The 22,217-nt window shown below is 41.1% G+C and overlaps 2 protein-coding genes across 2 annotated transcripts in view; one reads left to right on the top strand and one right to left on the bottom strand.

Moving 5' to 3' along the window:
• The first annotated feature begins 479 nt into the window (after positions 1-479).
• LOC108680014 (kinesin-like protein KIN-7L) lies at positions 480-18,277 on the top strand. Its single transcript, XM_018168768.1, has 5 exons — positions 480-496; positions 1,401-1,554; positions 1,795-1,962; positions 2,569-2,754; positions 17,921-18,277. Exons 1-5 carry the CDS (start codon positions 480-482, stop codon positions 18,275-18,277), a joined length of 882 nt encoding a protein of 293 aa, XP_018024257.1.
• LOC108680019 (potassium voltage-gated channel protein Shab) overlaps positions 16,222-22,217 on the bottom strand; it is a 92,784-nt gene continuing 86,788 nt past the window's right edge. The window contains exon 10 of the mRNA XM_047879619.1: positions 16,222-21,577. Coding sequence (XP_047735575.1) covers positions 20,733-21,577 — 845 coding nt within the window. The 3' untranslated portion in view covers positions 16,222-20,732. The remainder of the gene's footprint in view (positions 21,578-22,217) is intronic.

The raw sequence follows: 22,217 nt of genomic DNA, 5'->3' as shown, positions 1-22,217 counted from the left end.
GCTGGACGAAAGGGAGCCAGTGGATGCATTGTACCTAGATTTTGCCAAAGCATTTGACAGTGTTCCGCATGAGCGGCTGTTGCGCAAAGTGAAGACTTTGGGAATTGAGGGAAACGTTCTCCAATGGATCAGAGATTTTCTAGTTGGTAGACGACAACGTGTCCGTATTAACGGAACCGTGTCTTACTGGGTATCAGTGCGCAGTGGCGTGCCACAAGGAAGCGTTCTTGGGCCTATATTGTTCGTTGCTTTTATAAACGATCTGCCAGAAGCAGTGTCCAGCGTGTGCTCCATGTATGCCGACGACACAAAAGTTTAAACTACAGTGAAGAATGCGTCAAAGAAAGCGCAATTGCAAGATGAGCTCGACAGTTTAGTTAACTGGGGTGATTCGTGGCAGCTGCGGTTTAATGCTGACAAGTGTAAAGTACTTCACCTCGGGAAAAACAATGAACAGCAAAATTGCAGTATGGGAAGACATGGTTGCAACGAGAGAGTAAGGATTGAAAAGTCTAGTGTGGAAAAAGATCTCGGAGTTTATGTTGACAAGGAGCTGAAATTTTCTAAGCATGTTGAAACGCAAGCTATAATTACATCCAACAAACTTATTGGGCTAATCAGACGTTTTTACGAGTTCCTAGATGCAGAAGCGATGAAGCAGTTGTTTGTTGCTGTCGTGCGCCCGAATCTATTTGGAAACGATGTGTGGTCACCGATATTTGAAAAAGACGAAAATTTAAAAGAGAATCTTCAAAGTCATGCAACAAGGATTATTCCAGGCTTGAAGGGCAAGTCTTACGAAGAAGATTGAAGATTATGAAGCTTCCAAGCCTCAGTTATAGACGTCTGCGCGAGGACCTCATCACAAGTATAATCATGGTTTATACAAGGTCCCCGAAGGATTACTAGAATTTGAATCAAGAACCAACACCAGGGGCCACGGCTATAAACTAAAAAACTGCGCTGCAGCTTATCCACGCGACATTTTTTCTCGCTTCAAATCACTGACATGTGGAACAGCCTCCCCGATTACGTCGTTCGCGCTCCGAGCAGGAACTCGTACAAGAACAGACTGGATAAAGCTATGAAAAAATTTATGTTCAGGCTTGAAATGCCTAGCACCATATCGAACCCGGTGGAAGTCTAGTAGCTAATTCAAACTATAGATCGTCAATCCTGAAAAGATCCGGTCAAATGACACTATTTTAGATCTGTGAACAAATCACGTAAAGTAAGAATCGGCAACAGGCCACATCAGGCCTACTCTTCAGCGCCGACCTCACTATGTTATGTCACTAAAATTTGTAGTCATTCGTCATTTAAATGTCACTATGTTTGTCAGTATGAATGAAATTTTCAATGTTCCCTTAACTTGCTCACTGATGTCGACTCTTTTTCAGAGGTTCTTACTTGGAACTTTATAACAAAAAGTTCGACCTACTAGTTGTTAGCGCCAACGCTCCTGGCATTAGTCCTCTGGCGGGAAGATTGGAGGCATCTGGATACTTCAACTTCCTCTGCCTCACAGAGGAACTTGTCAGGAGCGAGGAACAGGTAACGCGTAATCATTTATGTACGTAATCATTTTTCACCATAAAAATGAGTAATCAGAAATCTAAGTAGGTTTGAATGTCTCCACTTATTCAAGTCAATTTTTTCGGATGGTCTATGGGATGTGTTCCATAATCCGAATTGTGATCGGATATTAATGTAGGTGAGTTAGAAATACGAAATGCTCAATTTCACTTCTATAGACAGCTGAGCCTGTCACTAAATTTATCTGATTTCACGCAGCTGCTCTCACTGCTGCAACGCGGCGAGAAGAACCGGCAGGTGCGCCGCACGCCCGTGAATGATCGCAGCTCCCGATCCCACGTCTTCAGAATCTTGAGAGTCCTTCAGCCGTACGGTCATGAACATCATCAGCTGATTTACGGCAAACTTGCTCGGAGTGGCATCATCGTAGGTGAATGCAGAGCCACCATTCCGAAGTGAGGTCGTAGCAAAATCAACCGTTCGACCTATTATTAGACATCTGTATAAATGTTGAGTGAACAGCTATATAGAGAGAGCTACTGAGAGAGGCAACCGCAGCGACGCGAAGCGGCGGCTGTGGTACGGTTTCTGTCCATAATACGGCCGTGCAGATTTCATGCGAGGTACGGTCGTTTAGGACAAACTTTCTACTCAACGGAAATGCACATCGGATTAACCTTTCTGGTAAATAAGATATTCGAGCGATTTAACCTGATGGATTTACAACTTTGATTGTATTACCCTTTTCATGTGCTTGAGATTTTGTTTTACTAGAATGTCTACTTGAATCCACACCAGCACCAAACAAGCACTTTGAAAACTGAGTGGTCTGCAGATTGAAAATAATTGACTAGGATAACATTCCAAATTTCAGACTTTTATCTTATTTATGTGGGGAGTTATCTGTCGAATTCCTAGTCAAGAAACTCCATAGGTCAATCAATTCAATCATGAGAGCACAATGAAATTGTTTTTGGATACATTATTGCAATGACATGTAATATATAGTTTTCTATGCGCAGAGTCGAGTAGGCGGAGGAGCGGCCGTCACAGGGCTACGTGGCAGCAGCGTCACACCTCGTCATCGCGGACCTGGTGGGGTCTGAGAACGCGTCGCACACCGGCATCCTTGACGACATCAGAGAAGAGGGCATCCACATCAATTGGGACATCTCAGTTCTCAAGAAAGTCATCAGAGAGCTCAATTTTTTAAGGAGCGTGAGTCATCGCTACAGCAGTAACTACATTAACTCGTTGATGTTATTTTTAATAGCCAACCACTTATAGATGGATTCATTATAGTTCATTTTACATCGGTACTGGGGAATTCTCTTAATAAATTCATCAGTTGCAAGTAATAGTTTTCATTTAAATATTGGACGATGGCTGCATCATTTAGTTTTAATTTCGTACGTTTTCAGATCCTTCTTCTCTTTCCGCTCGAGCCCACTAACGCAGATGATTTGAAGCTCAATCGAGGGCAACGCCCGACTCAGCAATTTGTACACCGTAGATTTGTGTATCTTGCAGAGACAAAGGAAAATATGGTAATCATCTCCTATTTTAAGCCCTATGGTAATTATCAAAGCCCTCTGCCAAGATCGCACAGGCGCACAGGGCCCGCAGCCCTAGACAATTCATCTGCGAGGTGTGGGCACAATTTTCTATAGGGAACGCCATTTGAGGGAACACATCAATTTAGTCCACGATAATAATAAGAAATGCGTCTGTCCAATAGCTGGTTGCACTTGCAGGAATGCTTACCTTCATAAATATAAGAAGCATATGAAAAAGAAACACCCAGAATACCCTTTTCTGTAATTAGGTCTTGCAATCTTATTTGGATTTGGGCGATTGATGATTATTATAACGGTAGTTTTAATCATTTTCACGACAATTATTGTGAACCTTTACTTTGTGGCGGCCTTATTGCGGCAATAACGCCGGTGACGTACAGATGGGCCCAGTCAAATGAAGTGTTCTCTAATGTTTAATTATGAATTTTCGGTCTAATTGCTACCTATGATTACCAATGTACTTCTTATAAATCAGTGGTTCCCAAAGTGGGCGATATCGCTTCCCCCCCTAGGGGCGGTGGAAAAAATTTGGGGGGGGGGCGGTAAGGAAGAAGAGGGCGGTAGGGGGGAGCGGTAGTCCGAACTCCGAAGTCAATGTCAGAATTTCGAACTTTTGTTCCACGATTTGTACACAACACGTGCAGCACACGACTCCCAGAGTTGGTTTTTTCACCCAGATATGTTTTTTTAATCTCTCCTGGGTTTACGTCTCTGACAAGTTAACGGCCGGGCTCGCGGCCGGTCTCACGACCAATTACCAAATTCAATGAACAAGGAATATCTCTCAAACGAATGAACTTAACTCCATGAAACTTGGTACACGTATTCATTAGGACCTAAAGATGATGTTTTGCTCGTAAAAATAGTTTGAATTTTGCCAGTCATATGACAATACAGGCCGAAATTCACAGTGATCAAGTAATTTCTTCCAAACTCCTGAACAGATTCGAACGAAATTTTGAATTTACAGTCCTAACTACCGAACGGTAATGTTGAGCTCGTGAAATTTTTTTCGATTGTGCCTTCGTTCGCGAGTTTTTTTTCACTTCCCCTTCATTCGTGATTTAAACAGCAATACGTTCTTAAATACGAAGTACTGGTAATCAAGAAATTTTTTTCCAAAACTACTGAACAGATTTGAACGGAATTTAGTACTAAATACCTAACCTCAGCAATGGTGATGTATACAATTTTTTCGTTTTGCCTTCGTTTGCGAGTTATACGGCTATACGTATAAGGCTCTTGGTTAAACCGGCCTTTAGGAAATCCAGTCGTTCCTCAGATATCTGTTTAACTCGAAAGCAAAATAGAAAAATTGTCACGAGCTAAACAAGCGGATTAGCATCGCTCCATTCCCAGGATATTTGCGGTCAAATGCAAGTTTATATTAGTCATTTCATTAACATTACATTAATCATTCGCTATGCCTATTCAATGTGGTAAACACATTTGAAAAGTGATGGTCATTGCAAATATGACCGATGCAAAAATTTACTTACCCTGAAGGACCATCCGACGCAATTCTGTTCTCAGTGCTTCCGAATTTTTTTATTGTTTTCGAAAATATGTTCCACTGCCTTAAATTTCCTATGGTGTATGCCTAAATGTCTCATTAGCATAGGAATGAGCTGCCGCACTGAGCCGCATGAAGAATCCTGAATTTACGCAAGCGCCTCTAATAACGCTGCTAAACTTAGTTGAGAGACTCTCTGCAAGTTTCGGAAAGGATGTACTTAAGAACATCGTCGTGTCAAATAAAATAAAAAGACCTTTGATTACATATGAAGATTTGACGAAAATGTGATATTCTTCTAAGTTTAAAACATTTGATCCAGTAATTGATCCTTATAAGATATACAGGGTGCGGCGTGGGAACTTACTCTTTTAAAAAAATCACAAAGTAAAAAGTATTAAAGATAGCGTTTTAATTCTTTCTTTTTTACAAAGATGGACGAAAAACTTCATAGCCCGCGCACCATATTGCGCATGGCGCCACCTTCCTAGGACTAATGGCCGCCACGTGGCGCGCAATTCAAATAAGTAAGTTCCCGCGCCGCACCCTGTATTATGATCTTAATAAGAAGTATATAAATATTCACACAAGTAGCATGATACGTCGAGGTGGCGTGGTCGACCGTGGCAAATGCAGCCGAGTGAGCCGACAGGTCCAGTATAGCTGTGCCGCAGAGCTGCTACGGTCTACTGCTCGCAGAATATCTTACTGTGTCCAACGTGTTGCCAGGTTTTTTTTAGGCGAGAATACCAGATTGCATAGCTCAAAATACCAGAAATTCTATTGTTAAAAAACAGACTAATAATACAACAGACTAATAATCCAAATTTAATGAAACTATTCGTCAGATACGTTGGTTAGAAAAAGAAAACAATATCTTATGTAATGTGCATCTATCTGGCTTGACGATAGTTAGCCAAATTGAAAACGTTATATTTTTTCCCTCTGTTGGGAACATTTTGACACTTTTCTTTCACTTCTTCCCCTTCGCTTAACATGAGCAAGCCACGGAAACAGGTCATCTTCCTTTTGCTTATTTTCGTACATGCTTGCATAGTGCATTAATCCAACATTTCTGCTGTGATCACTTGTTGCAGGTGAGCAGTTAGCTTTTGGTCCAAATAACGGAATCTAGTACCTTAGTTGAAATTTTATTTCGTTGCTTGTTTTCACATAGGTAACTTGTGGAAACACTCACTCCACGAATGCATTGGAGAGAGTGGAGACACGTCAAAGTAGACAAGTGATGCAGTTGGCAGTCAGAGTTCTGTGAATGGATGATGATTTTCAAGATCAGTTAAATATTGAAAGGTACCCCAGAATTCAAGTGGCACTCCAATAAGTGGCACTCTTGAATTACCCAGCAAATATGGTGGAGCTGGCGTCGCAGAGATCAGTTCGACAACTTCACTCGTCCTAGGCCATACCATCACTGATCACAGTGATCAGTAATCAATCAAGGGTCATCACTCTCGTGCTTATATTGCACTAAGCACTTTTGTTAAATGTTAACAATTAGATTGAGGTTATTTCAGCAAGCGGTAAACTTGCGGTTCCATAAATGGCGGGAAACCTCTAGTCACACCGCTCTGAAGGTAATTTATATAATCTACGCCTACGCTGGAGGAAGTTCAAAGTTCAGAGGTGGAATTTAATGCAGCAAGTCAGAAAATACCAGACTTAGGCAAATATACCAGATCTAAAATATTCATGCCAGATACATGAAAATAGCAGATTTGTGAAATCTGGTATAGAAATATACCATCTGGCAACGGTGATTTCTGTTCCACTGTGCCTGGAGGAGCCACTAGTGAATCTTTAGTTCGTTAATGTTTCTTCCGATCTAGAAGTAGTTCGAACAACAATGCTCATGCTTAAAATTTACATGAAAACCATCAATGAAGTGAACAAAATAACAATTTCTAGGATTTACTCATGTGCGGTGCCACTCATGTTGCACAATTTTACATTGTGGCAGTGAGATTCCGGGACTTGTTCAATTCAATCTAAATTCTCTTGTGGCCAATTTGTTCCCGCCATCTTTAATTTCGCATCTAAGAACAAAACCGATTGGCCTGCTCGCATCCTCTTTAGTCTCCGAAAGCAGACTCTCTACGGAGCTGCGGGCAGAAGCACACTTTACGTTAGGCTACCGCTCTTCCTGCATAAGTTGCAGTGTGAATCAAACCTGACTTTGGATTAAGTTCCTAATGCTTCTCGAAGAAGCCCTAGACGGGAATGGAAACTAATTGCCAAGTAATTTAACGTAGGGAGTAATCCATCCAAATCTCGTTGCATGGGTGACTATATACAATTCCGCTTGCACGATTCTTACCTTCACAGATGCCAAATTCACATTTAAGGTTGGTGACATCGTTGCTGTTAAGCCAGCTTTGACCAAACCATTTTCGTATCCTGTGGGGGTAGCAACTAATGATGAATTCAACGATATTCACGAAGTTGTGCCAGCAGAAATGCGGAAAGACAATGGCGAGACTTCTACGTCATACGACTTGATTTTGCTCGAGAAAGGCGACCCTGCCCGTAGGCAAACCTCGCTTGATATTGAAGAAGCAGTCCAGTCGATGCAGCGACCGGAACAATTCGAGCTGCTAAGCGCGCTACTGCGGCTATTAAGGATTTAGCTATAAGGCATTTTCTAAAAGAATTTTCAGGTAGCTGTTATACGTAGTGTTAGGGTACGCACACAGTGAAAGCAGGTTTGCTCGCGCGGGCAACCTGCAACAAGAATGAACATAGGATAATAATGTATGTGTTCACAGTGAAAACCTGTACGAATAGGCTTCTGTATTCTATGGTTTCAGGCGCCAGCCTGAGCAGGTAACCAGCACGCTGGCAACCTGCTTTCACTGTGTGCATACCCTTAGGCATTAATCTTGAGTTTTCCAGCAAGCTGGCTCCTATCCTTACACATGCTTGTTGTAGTTCAAGTATTTAGTTCTAAATTCTTCGGAGCAGCTCGTTCTTCATCAACTTGCTGCACATTCTAGCATGCTACAATTTAACAGTTAGCATTTAATTAATGATATGATTGCGTATCTTAATGCAAAACCACTAGCGGTCCCGAAGTCTAATATCTGGAGGCCCGGAATATACTTCGAAACTACCTGCTGTACGAGGTACCGGAAATAGTTGGCCAATTGTTTCCTGGCCTTCGGCACGTTCATTTTGGAGATTCCAAAAATCAAACCCGTTATCCTGAGTGTACACTTACGGGCCTCGCCGTCCATAAGGGCATTGAAAATTTCTGTTCAAATAAAATTAATTCATTTTCTAGGTTCGTCCAATATCTCTCGTTCTTCAGTTTCTCTCGCGATCTTTACAGGCTAGATCGCTAGCGACGTTAACGATTGCAGGTTTCGTAGTCTGTGGCTTTACGACCCATAACGTTTATTGAAGTCTGTATACGAATATTTATTTCTTGTTACATATGAAGTGGGACTCATGTGAGTTATCTCTATAAAATCGTATAGAAAAAAATGGGTTAGGAAAAATGGGCCTGTTAGGTCGCACACTTCTGGCGTCCAAGTAAATTTTGCAAGTCGTTAAGGATGCTTCATTCTCGTATGGCGCCTAATAGGGTCTTCATAGGACATTTGACGTGGCAGCCTTCTTCGTGAATTTTCAGCTTCGATGGTGCGCTGGTTTTAAAACTGCAGCCTTCGTAACGTCATTTAAGAAGTTTCTTCTTTGTATTCTGTCTCATCTTGCCTCGCCCTGTGGCTTTTTGGCCTCTGGCCCTGATGGGCGACTCGGTATTAGTGAGGGGGGACATCCTGTGGCGAAGTTCCTCCTGCCTCCACAGTAACGGAGGGCAGATCGCCTTCCTTGCTTGTAGTAATAAGACTATTTATGTAGCCTATGGTCCTATGTCGCTCTGGAAGAGGGGGGTGGTCTAGCCGACGTGACGGACGCCAGGTCCAGCCCGTTCATATCATCTAATACAGGAGCTGGCCAAGAACGTCGTCTAGACGAGTCGCGAGGCCGACACCATAGCGCCTTGAATGTATTGGATGGCGCCAAGTTCAGCTTATAGTTTGTATTCATCTCGATACAGAATTATGATTGAAAAAGGATCAAACATGCTGACAGGATTGAACGATTGGAATCTCCTGCTGGACGCATTTGAACCGTGTTTCGCATCAGCGGCATTTGCCTGAAGTCTTAGGGAATAGGGGGAAATGTACTCAGGTGGATTAGAGATTTTCTAGTAGGTAGACGATAACGTGTCAGCAAGTTGATTTACGACTCCATTACGACTAACTGTGACCGCTAGTGTGTTCGAGAGAAGGAAAATGTACATCTATCATTTCTTTCTAAACCTAACCTCCAAGCTGGCTGTGGCCCTGCCTGTCTTGTACTGGCTGCCACAAGTGGATCCTTCTACACAGCAATAGAAAAAATACTACGCTAAACTACAACAACGATCACCAGCCAACCGCCAAACTACGTGAATTGCACAAGCAACCTCAACTCCATTCACACCGAAGCGTGCTTGTAAGCCCCCGCATAGCGCTCCTTAAAAGCTACTGTGAAATGAAGTCCGCAAATATTTACATATTCTAATGAACAATAAATTAAGGAACAAATGAAGAAGAATCACAATTTCGAATTTTATATTTTGGTTCGGCATAATATTTACCATGTTTTAAGTACCAGTCTGCATACTGAGTAGTTAATCTGGCTACAGCTTCATCCCTATCGAAACTTTTATTCCTGTCAGCCGCTGGCACAAGGACGCCCCAAATTCTTGTTACGGTGTAAATTAGAAGCTCTATGTCCGCTTTAGGTTCCGGTTGCCGGAGCGAAATAAGCGCCGAAATGGAATCTTGTGAAATTACCCGTCGAGCTTGGGGCGATCATGGGGCGCGCGTATTTGGTACCTGATACGTTCAGGACAGACACGGCCGAATCTGAAAAATGCGTTAAAAAAATGCCCCCTCCCTTCCCCCCTTATGGGGGGGAAGGGAGGGGGCATTTCAATCTCTGTACGTTATATATATGTGCGGTATATATAGTACTACTCGCTTAGTTTTAAGATCAGAGCACAGTCTATCAGACTCAGAGGCTCAATTTCATGCAAAGACGTTTACAGCTAGTAACTATAATTTGATTTCGTGTGTCATTTGACCCTTATATTTTTTTTTCCACGAAACTACTCAAAATAGCTCCTATTTGGCGGCTAAATAGAAGAGGCGGCCATTTTGCATCTGATTCATCTCTAATCCGAGAGTCGCAACCGAAATCGGAAGGATAGCCGCGCGTAAATTTTTACAGGGATAGGTTTTAAAATCATACCGAATTACCGATTGTCACCGGGCGCTAAGTGCCTTTTCCCATCGACAGGGCCCCAAACTACTATGTGGGGATGCCACTATAATATTTAGTAGCCAGTTGTTCGCCTATCTTCTCGGGATGTATGCCAGAGGCCAGCATTGCCCAAGACCAGCATATCTTTCATCCTCCTTTCCGTGCGTAAGCCTGCTAAAGGGCAGAGTAGACTCCGGGATTATATGTTACAAGCCAATAGTACAAATCCCCTTAATGGAAATTAACCAGCGAGCTAATAAGAAGTAAGCCACCAATACAATCGCTCTACGCCGGATTGAGAACCGTCCAACAGCTCTATCCCATGCCGTCTAACCTAATCACGATTTTCGGTAAGCAACTCCCTATGCCATACCGCTGTTGATACACAGCCAGCATTAACAGCATGTGTAAGAAGTGATGGTATGGGTTATAAAGCATTGGGGAACAACGTATTGACCGTTAACTATGTGGAGTAGCAGCTTGTGTGCTGAAGCAGTGTTGGTTTAAAGTTCGTGTGGTGAGATAGGTCAATTGACTACAGCTGCTTAGGTGCCAGGATGACAATATCTATAGCATTTAGATGGTTGATGTTGGCTCCAGGGCTGATTTGAGCGTTAATTTGCTGGTCTACGGCTGCGCACCCACGACGCGTAGGTACATGCAACTGGCCACGTTAGTAGCCAAATCAAATCAATGTTATACGTAACTTTTGCAGATACAATAATAATTAATCGAGCATCTACTGAAGCATCATTTATCGAGTTTAATAAATCGGCAAGGAGGCTTTGCAAGTCATCGATATCTCTACTGTGAATCAAGTCACGAAAAGTTCAAGAATCGGCAACAGGCCATGGGCCTATTTCTTCAACGCCGACACTTCTATTCTATTCTATTCTACTGGAGCGGTGCGCATTCCATGAACGCAAACAAGCAGCACATGTCCTCATAGAGCGCGAGGTCTTGGACTATTAAATTGATCGTGTTCTGGACAGTACAATGGTGCATTAAATTCCGGTCTAGACGAAAGCCCGTTGAGATGCTTTATCTAATGCCCCCTGTATCAAGCCAGTTTCGGACGATCCTGTGGGCAGAACTGAAGAGTTTTGTTGAAAAAAAACTTGCGAGGAAACTGCGAACGCAGATTTTATTGTAAAACAATAACAAAATTTTAGAGAGGTTAACGTTCATCAGCCACTGGTTTTTCTCAATTAACCGAAAACTGTCATCAATGGAAAGTAATAGCTAATGGAAAGCAAAATCAGTCTAGAATATTTCAATTTTTAACCTTACAACTTTGGGTCATGTTAAAGTAACATTTGGAAAAAATTAGATCAGTGCTCACTGCAGTGAGTGACAGAGAGCGCATTTTCTCGTCCGTCCGCGAAGTTCCTGACAGACCGACGAACATGAGCACAACAGCGCCTTTTTTTCCATAAATGAGAAAATGCGCTAAAAAACAAATTTGCAAGAAATTGCACTGAGCAGCTCCCGTTGGAACGCGCGCAAAAGTGACGGACAAGTCGATAAGGGGAATACACCAGTAAATCTGGATTCATTTTATGAACTAACATGTCTTTCACAGACGGGGCCTATAAATAGTTCCAGAAAAATTGGCTATGGTATCGATGCTTCTCGCCTGTCGTCTCTGACCAAACGCGCTGGTGAAATTAGCACTGCTCTTGGTTCGTGACCTTTTTCTCTCTTAATACGTTGGATCTCATTATATTCTCCAGTCACTTATGTCGTTATTTATCCTGACGTTCTCATGACACGTTAACTTGTTTTCTCTTAAACTGTCGCGGCGAGGCGGAGGGGTGCAGACAATTATTGGGTCACGTCGCCAAGAATTAAAGTTTAATTAGAGTTAACCCTATGTATGTATTGATGTGCGGTCGTCTCCTTGATACAACCTACGCTCTCTTCTGCACTCAAAGTCCAGCGCGATTAGTGATTAAACACTTCGAAGACTTCAGAAAAATTTCTCATTCAATTTCAAGTTAAAGCTACCAGCAGTTGGGTTGCGAATGCAAAAATATCTCCCGCAGCAGCGTGGATCAAACAGTTGAGAAAGAAAAATCATTGTGAGATAAATTGAAATAACTACATCAATCAGGTAAAAAGTGGTCGAAAATACGCTAGGCCAGAATTATTGTGCACATATATAGGTAATATATAGCTCTAACATGGTTATTCGTAGAAAAATCATATTACCTTATTAACCTCAACTCGTGTCATTATCTTTTTAAATAATGTATTTAAATACATTTATTCGTTAATTTTTACGTAAAGACAACCTGGAGCGGTACCGTCAGAACTCGCTCGTGAATATACCGGTAGCGTTCGATTTCTCATTCGTTATTAGACTAGAAGTGTCGGCACTGAAGAAATAGGCCCATGGCCTGTTGCCGATACTTGAATTTTTCGTGACTTGATTCACAAGGGATCCGGTCTTTGGAACCCGATCTTTCCATAACTGACGATTGATTGAGATAGCTGCTGGACTTATTGCCTGGTCCGTAATTTGCTAGGCATTTTAAAGACTGAACATATGCTCCTGCATAGCTTCGTCTGGACTTATTGCCTGGTCCGTAATTTGCTAGGCATTTTAAGACTGAACATATGCTCCTGCATAGCTTCGTCTAGTCTGTTCTTGAAGGCGTTCATACTCGGAGCGTGAACGATGCTATCAGGGAGGCTGTTCCATATGTCGGTGACTCGAAGCGAGAAGAAATGTTGTCGCATGGATGTGTTACAATGCAGTTTTTTTTAGTTTATAGCCGTGGCCCCTGGTGTTGATTCTTGTTTCAAATTCTAGTAATCCTTCTGGGACCTTGTATAAGCCATGAGTATGCTTCAATGAGTTCCCCACGCAGACGTCGATAACTGAGGCTTGGAGATTGGTGAGTTTAACTTAAAAAGCTGTCAATGATTGGCTGGTGGATTTACGAACTCATAGCGTTTTTAAATTACTGCCTCAAATTTTTCGCTCAAGTTCGATAGGTCTCAATCTGCGCACTTAGAACATTCCTGCCATGACAACGAATCTTCCATTTGTTCGTACAAACTAATAAGGAAGCCTGAACTTCATTTGCATTGCTCACTTGTACCCGCCACTTTCATTTACAGTTAATTATCTTTCGGATTTCATAAGCTATGTAACCAGTGCAAATGCAGATCAAATCTAAGCACTGTATTAACCTATTATTTCTATTAACCTATGTCCATTATTAACCTAACACTATTATTATATTAACCTATGTATTATAGGCCATGAGCCTATTTCTTCAGTGCCGACACTTCTATTCTAACTGACATTATTAACTGACTGGACTTCTCTCGCGACCGCAAGGCGGGCGCGCCATGAGGCGAATTTGTACCAGGAGCAGGCACGGTCGAACCTGGGAGCGGAGTTGAAAAATGCACGTTTTTAGGTTAGGTTAGGGAGGGCTTAGAAGACGACGCATTTATGTGGCTGCTTGCGGCACAATAATTATATTGTACATGGCAAAAAAAAAATTTTCCAACTCTATAAGAATTTACACCGACATTAATTTTAACTGCTATAACTCGAGTACCTATAAAAATGTAATGATTCTGTCTGTTATATCAACCGTATTTATGCATGGAAAAAAATTCCATCCACAGTTCGAAATGTTGACCCACATTAACAATAGCAGAACTTTCCTCACATTCGAAATTTTCAAACATTTTCCCATATTTACCACCATTGAACATTCTCACACAGACACAGTATACTAAGCATTCTCACACGAAAAACAGCATCTCTAGAAGTAATCAGCGCCAGATAAATGTATCCACAAGACTCCATTTACTGCATAGGTATGAATAGCTATTTATAACCATTTCAATATGGCGCGGTGTAAAAATAGATTTACGATAAATTCTAATAATTGGGGAAAATGCAATGCTAGGCAACAACCGATCAGACAATCAAGACCCGTAATTCATATTTTCTCCTGCATTAACCCCATACCATAGACTTGACTTTCCACTAATTTGCCGTTCTATGCGTCCTTATATATAGTTATAGAAATTTCCGTATAGGGAACTGTTTTGCATGAGTACGAAAATTTAGCCAGAAAGCGGTAGAAAAAACTCCAACAGACGGTAGAAAAATTCTAGACCAGGCTGCAGTAGAAGAAGTCTAACAAACTTGAAAATTCCCGCTAAAATTGGTAGCCATTCTAGCATTGTTGGCAGTGAGGCTTGGGCTCGGTGGCAATTTGATTAGTCAATACTTTGTTAGAATTGGTATTTGGTGGTTCCTGAAATAACCAAATTCATTTGATATTTTTAACTAGCTCCGTTAGGAAACCTGATGATATAACGGGATTAAGAAAAAACAACTGATAACGTGGAACTAAGTTACGAACAGAAACTGAAAACCTTGCTGTATATTCAAACATATCTTGAACTTGCTTCTGTTGCTTGTACTGGCTGACTAGCCTACCGACTCGCCGATGCAGTGCCGACTGACGATGCAAGACCTAACCACGAAATGCCAATCGATTGTTGACAATGCAAAATCTTCGGTCACAAAAATTTACAAGGCTGCCATTGTGAACTTGAAAGTAGAGCCTATCTAGAGCATTTAAGCACTATAAGCGTAAATAAAAGATCATGCAAACATACCTCAAGTGACTTCCATCACTGCTAAAATCTTGAGAAGCTCAATCACGTAGCTTTTGAATACGGGGCTCGGATGATTGAAATACTGACATTTCACTTTTAAAAGCAATCGATAGGGAAACTTAAGAAATTTGTGTAACAAAGCATGTCCAGAATTAACGGGCCTTACAAACCTTATTATTTTCAAGTCGTTTACTTTAATAAATACCATGAGATAAGAGATAACACAATTGAAATGAGAACAAAGTGTCAACCGACACAGCATACTACACCAAACGATACCCATCATCCTACTACCTATAAATTGCCCATGTCTCCACTTCTTCTCGTTTCCCGCTGCCCTTCATTGTTTAGAATTAGAGGTACCGGATGAACGAGGAACCCTATTCCACATCAATATAGGGGAATACATCAGTACAATGTGGGTTGTTTTGCTAGAAATGCCTATGAAACGTGAGTGCTGAAGCCATGGAACGTGCGTGGGTTGACGTACATGCTATAATGCTAAGCATGCATATTGGCGAATACGCAATGCACTTGTGTGTACAGTGTACTTCACAGCTCACATATCGTGTGCACGCTGCACATGACGCTATGTATCGACGTATGCTGGCGAACATGCGATGCGCGTGTGCTTTCTTAAACAAAACATGAGCGTGTTGCAAATTACGCAATAACGTACTTACGAACGCTCTATGCAAACGCATTGAGAATAACACCATGGTCTCGTGATGACGTACACTCAACACAAGCGCACTGAAGTTTACCTATTGGTCACGTATACGGTATACTCAACGCTAAAATGCTGCAGGTAATGAAATGGTAACGTGCAGACGTATATGGATGAAAGTGGTAATGAAACGCTCAGTGTTGAAGTGGATATGTAAGCACATTATCCGTTTGCATTGCTGCTGCTGGGTTTGTCACTCGTCGAGCTAAGACCTCATGCTAGAGCTGGAGCAATGTGCCTTACCAGCTGCATTTCCGGACGTCATTCAATTCTAACATTTTGAGTCAACAAACTCTCCAAAAAGGCTCATGGTTAGCGATTGAATAAAGTATTGGTAGCCATTTCGCGCCTGATTAAACCTATCAGAAAACTGTGTGAAGCCTCCTCAGTTCGTAATGGGCACCTTAATTTTTTTCACAATATTGGCTTCGGGTATGCAAGGCACTTGAAATTAAATTGGGCATGTGACTAGAGCTATACATATTTTTTTCGCCACTAACGATGCAGGTGAGGATTTGTGACTAAAATACTCCGATGTTAACGGATGTTACATTGCAACTTGCGCAGAACGCTTGGTAGTTGAAAAATTATGCTTTCTCGTACGCCCACATGGCTCAATGCACGAGGAAAAGTTTACTTTAGGTTAGTAAATACATAAGGTTAGCAAAAATCAACCGTTATTGAAATCAAACCACACGCTTAACAGCGTATTGATCTGAAACAGAGTCTAGAGTCTATCGATCTGAAAACAGAGATTTTAATAGTATTTCAACACTCAAGCTTGCTAGACTTCTCGTTAATTGTTTTTACCGAATACTTTAAAATACATCATTTTCTGCCTTCCGAAATGATTAGGGTTAATGAGTAAACGAAAGTAACTTGATTATATTTTTTGGTAGCAAGTGTGTGGTCGAAAAAAGTTAAAATAAGCAATCCGACAAACCTCAAGTAAATTGAAATACATATCAATGCACATGCATAATTGTTGCCTATGGGGCCTGAGCAGTGAGATCACACGGCTACCTCTTTCACAAACCATATTATTGCTGATTTGATCGATATATCCTGGGTTCTGTGAACTATGATCATATTCATTGTCCGGTGCTAAGAAATAACAGAAGCCAGAAATTTATCAAAGTTGAAATCAAAATCGTCGCGAAAGTTTCTGTCTTTGCGCAGATAAAGCGATTTATTTATGTGTAATGGTTCTATTGGTATGAGTTAACTCCAGCTCTGATTTTTGTTACCAGCAACGAAATGCGACTGAATCCAAGACTCAAGCAAAAATGCACTTCTATAACATAATAGAAGAATCAATGATATATTGGTTAACCATTTTAAGTGCACAAAAACATTTGAAATAAAACAAATATACTTCCTACGTCGTCAAAGCCTTCAACACAATCAAGAAAATGAGTTAGGAATTATCATAACCCACCTGAGTGAGTCAGAGGCTTGTCCAAATATTGGAGCACTTTTTCGACCCACTTCTCATATTGTGAGTCAACACGACTCGGCCGAATTCACTTTTTTACAGTTTCGCCTTGTGTGAGTCATCCATGACTGGTACAAGCGAGTCACAACTAGCACAGGTTGGCCCAAAATAGATCACGTGAGTTAAAAATTTCTTGTCCATTTCTGGACAAGCCTTTGATTTTCTCAAGTTGGTCATCACGACCCATTTTTTAGTGAGTGAGATAACCACTTTTGATAACAATGCTATCTTTCTCCTGCTGCTGAGCCATGAGCCACAGAAAATTCCTGTGAAAATGTTGGCGCCCAATTGAATTTTAGCTGACAATCATGATCCAATTAGTATTATCCAAAATGGATTAAAAAGCATTTAAATTGAAACAATTGCTTTTCAACGCAAGAAATAGCAATTAAACATTTAAGAATTCTTCTGTCATCTCACATAACATGTAATGAAAAGATTCCTGCAATCGAGCCCAGGGCCTCTACGGCGAGATTATAATTATTTGTCATTTACCAAGCCTTGATCACACGGTCACTATGTGACTGAATCATTCGCAACAAGTTAAAAGCACGGCCTATGGTGAGTATATCAATGTTATTCCTACACTCTCACTTCTCACTCATCTTAGAAATGTCGCCTGACACTGTAAGCACAACTGCACACATTTCTGAAAAACAGAACCTTTCCTTTTGCAATGAATCTCGCAATTCATTCCGTCACCATTGACTGAGTGACGAAGCATTAGAGCTGAAGTATTCGAACTGATTCTAGCTAACTTAAGGGAAGATAGCCATGTCCATATCCACATATTACCACGTAACAAATTGACAAACCGAAGTGTGACATCCAACTTATATCACGAGGAAGAAAGGCACTAGCACAATATGTTGGCGGCTAAATGGGTTGGCCGGAGAAAGCAATGGACGCTATAGGACATTATTATAACATTCGGCAATGATCTAACAAATACCAAAATTATAGCTATCCAATATTCAGTAATGGTTATTCCAATTTTCGGAAATTATTTAACTAAAATCGAGCAATGGCCAATACGAACGTCTGCAAGTTTAATGAGCACGAAAGCATACAAGGGTTTATCAGGGCAGGAACGGTTGGCGGGAACAAAGGGCCGGGAAGACTGTCGAGATGGAAACGTGACAGTGTCAGTGACAGGAGTGGCGTTGACGGGAGCGGGTAAGAACGCAGACGGGAGCGGGGACGTGAGTAGAGACGGTAGTGGGGACAAGAGCGGGGACGGGAGAAGGGACGGTGGTGAGGACAAGAGCGGGGACGGGAGCAGGGACGGTGGTGAGGACAAGAGCGGGGACGGGAGCAGGGACGGTGGTGAGGTCAAGAGCGGGGACCGGAGCAGGGACGGTGGTGAGGACAAGAGCGAGGACGGGAGCAGGAACGGAGCGAGGACAGGGGCAGGGACTGGAGCGGGGAAAGGAGCAGGGACTTGAACAGGGATGGGAGCAGAGACGGGCGCCAAGACCGAAGCAGCCAGGCGAGTTGAGTAAGAAGATAAGAAAAAAGGACTTGCAATTAAAGCGAGGTTTCGCTCCCTCGAAACACAACAAAATATTCTTGTATTATTAATTGATCTCAAGTTCGATACAGCGCAGTTTACGTCTCGGCCATAAGTGATTGAGCTAATAAGGAAAAGCGTGGCCGGAGCAAATGTTGCTGCTCGACGAAGCTCGTCTGTTGTTAATTTGCTTCCTGGGAAAACTCCTTCTATCGTTCCGGACCAAGAATCACAAAATATTTATTTTTTTTTTCACATTAATGGCATCACCATTAATGTCTAACTCAAAATTTCACCGATTATGTATTTGAAATCAAAATCATACATTTGCCTTGAACTAAAAATGTTAATATGAAATAATATCTCTACAAACTTATTTGTATCAAGAGGCCGTGTAGCGGAAGGTCTGTAGAAAAAAAAAATTAAGAGAAATGTATGCAATTTCCGGCGATTGAGCGTTGATGATTAAAATAAGTTTTCCACCATTAAGGCCTTCATTAAGATAACTCATTAACATTAATATGTTAAGATGAACGATGTAGTATAGCACATGAAAAAATTTCACAGCAAAGCAAGATTTCTAACAACGATGTATCACTAGCAGACCAATAAGTGCAACACGCCTTGAGCTATCTAACGAAGATATACATGCGAATCATCGAAGATATTTGCGTGAAATACATTATAAATAGTATTCTAGCTTACTGACACACATAACTTAAATAGCAGGCTCATACTTTCACCATTTGACTGCTACAGGCAGGAATTTATAGAGCCAAGTTTGGTCCGGAAGAATTGCAAGATTTTTACACTTTGGCACGAGACTTAAAGTAATAAGAAAACTTTGGTCCATCTTAATCTAATGACAGATATAGCATGAAATTGCAATGACATTTCACGTCTGTTCTTAGATGACTTGTTAAAATCCCAAATATTGTAATGAAGCGTAAAGCTCGTAAGGAAGACAAACAAGATTGCAGCAGCATTGTTCTTCACTTTGTTAAGTGTGCCTAAAAATTTTCCATATAGTAACAACAGATTAGTTGAAATAGGTAATGGCCCTCATAAACGGAGCCATGAGAATGATTAAAAATAAAGATAATAGCCTCCAATTGCTACAAAAGGCCAGTAACACGTCCAACGATGAATACATAATGGCACAGTGTCTAGTGTTCTCTGTTTAATTTTTAGACAGAACACATCAAGCAAACGAACATTCCTTATTTTTGTCTATTATTGATCCAATCCTATGTACACTTGTAGATCTGTATCCTTTTGGAGTCAATTTCGGGGGCAGACAGCTTTTAAGCCATATAAAGAGACAATACCATCAGTTGTAACTTGTAACCACATACGCAATCAGACAAGATGCTAACTAAATAAATCACTTATGTTAAAAAGTATAAAAAGACGGACGATAAATTCTAGCTAAAAGACGTGCTTCCAACACATATACATATCTAGACAATCACTTGACGATAGGTACAATGCTTATCGAAATTTGTCCAAAACTGAACCTTGTCTGAACTCGGTTTGATACTGTTTTGTCACCTTTTGTACGCTTATATTTCTGCAAACGATTCAATTCATTTTCAAAGAAGGTATGGAAAATTTCTGGCAAATCAGAATGAAGCTCTCCTTGCACCGTGATGGTTACGAGAGAATGACATTAAACGTTTGCATTGTTGCCAGAAGCCAGCATTTATGAAATGATTTACAGAATGTGCAACATAATGGCTATCTTTGTTATACGAGCCTTCATGATAACATTTGTGTCTTATTATATGATTATCCATAAAATGCGTGATATCTAACTCTAATGATGCTATTCAAAGCAAGGTTATTATTAGGTTAGATGTTAGAATATTTGATCCTACTAACTGAGGATAGGAATGCGCGATTCTATAAGATTTATTATTCATACATGATTAGGTTCTTCTACGAGCGCGACTAAAAAAGCAGCTCAGAACGGAAGAGTTCCCTTAGTTGATGGAATTTAAATTCATAGTGCTCGTAGCAATCGTTTAATAAGAGCACCGACAGTAATGAGTCAATAGTGAGTCTTACTAAATATCATACCATCATTATAATAAGAATATATACGTCTGAGGTAGGCGACGGACTGTTGATACGTAGGTAATTGTTTCGTTATGAAATAGAGCAAAATTCTTGAAAAACTTTTCATTCATTCTGGCGTAATATTTCACAAGCTTGGTATCATATAAATCTAAATGAAGGGTTACGTAGCAGATGAACTCAAACGAACAAAAATTTTCGAAGTGCAATTCAGAGGTAGTGTGGTTGGCCCGTATCTCCACCCGCCTCCAAACGCACCTTAGTTGAGGAGATGCATCATACCATTCGTTACCCACAACTATACTGGCGTCTCATTAATTCTTGTCAACTGGAGGCTTACCAGCAGAATTTATGAGTTTAGTCACTTCAGTCGCGGCTTGATCTTCATCATCCACATTGAGGTCTCTTGACGGCTTTAAATCATTCGTATTTTTACTACTCCGGGAGACCAAATGTTTCCTCTGTGGGCCGGGAGTGTCAGGCGTGAGCCATGACGGAGTACTTTCCTTGTCACTCATGCCCTCGGAGTCTGAAGATATACAAGCAGTTTGCTCAGTTGCTGCAGAGAAGATGGATAGGTTTGGTGATGCTGTAATGTCACAAATCAAAGATTTGTTCTCCTTTTGATTCGACTGAGCGGGAATACGTATCATGGCTGCGCCACAGATACACAGAGGTATGAGCTGAGGTGACAGTAATGGGTCTTGAATGACAGGTGCATTGTGGGCTGCGGTGTTAAGCTTGCAGTCTAACCTCGAGCAGCGAACAACAGTGTTAGCATTCTCATGATCGAGCAAAGTCCCATCAAGTATGATATTTTCTGGACTAGAAGAATATTCTTGACCTTCAAAGTCAGCAAAAAGATCTGTCAGCGGTGCACGAGGAAGGCACCTAGGAGTTACGGGAGGTAGGGGCTGTCTTCTGATGGGCATTCTCCGTTCATACTCTTCATCGTCATCACTCAAACCAACGAATTTAACAGGAGGAGTTGGTCGGTTTCTCTTCCCAGGGGAGTCTGTGCTGATTGGTGGTAGGAGTTGTTCAGTTTCTGGGTCGCGGTGTTTCAGAATGGACTTCTTGCCGCGATCGTAGAAAGAATGGGATGGCCTCAGGCCTGAAAAGTCGGCGCCTCTCACCGATGATTTGCCACTACCGCCACCTGGAGGAATTCCGGAGAGTAACATCTGGCATAGGTTACAATTGCTGACTCAGTGTTGAGCTATTATGATAAATAAAATGAATCATAAGGCTACTGTTCGAACCACAGTGAGACACGTTCTTTATTTAGTGTGAGTAATCAAATCCACACATCAATGTAAGCTAAAAATTGGATTTAAATCAATCGTTCATTGGATTTTAAAACGATTGTAGGGAACATTAGGGATCTATTCATATCGGTGAGAGAGGTAACACGTTTCCATTATCGCGTGATAACATACTATTTAGTATGTTATTTAGTAGTATTTAGTGTGTTATCACGATAACATACCTCTCAACTAAAAACTTTAAGCCTTCTTGAGATGAGTAACGAAAATAGACGAGATCAGAACAATTTTTTGTTTTGTAGAAAAATAAAGAACGTGAAATATGAAGATGAAAAGTAACGCATGTTCAACAGTCAGAAGTACTTAATAGTAGACAAATTATAAGTATTGATTTTCGCTAATTATATAAAACCGATAATGTAACTAATTAAAAGTACAATATAAGTAAAGCCAGAATTGAGAATGCGTTTAGAATGCAGATAAGCAATAAAACGATGACCATGTTAGCTTCTATCACTATAATAAAGCATGATA

This window comes from Hyalella azteca, unplaced genomic scaffold (assembly GCF_000764305.2).
Source record: "Hyalella azteca isolate HAZT.00-mixed unplaced genomic scaffold, Hazt_2.0.2 contig3434, whole genome shotgun sequence".
NCBI classification, from domain to species: domain Eukaryota; kingdom Metazoa; phylum Arthropoda; class Malacostraca; order Amphipoda; family Hyalellidae; genus Hyalella; species Hyalella azteca.
The sequence above is the reverse complement of the archived record's forward strand: the minus strand, read 5'-3'. Positions and strand labels throughout refer to the sequence as shown.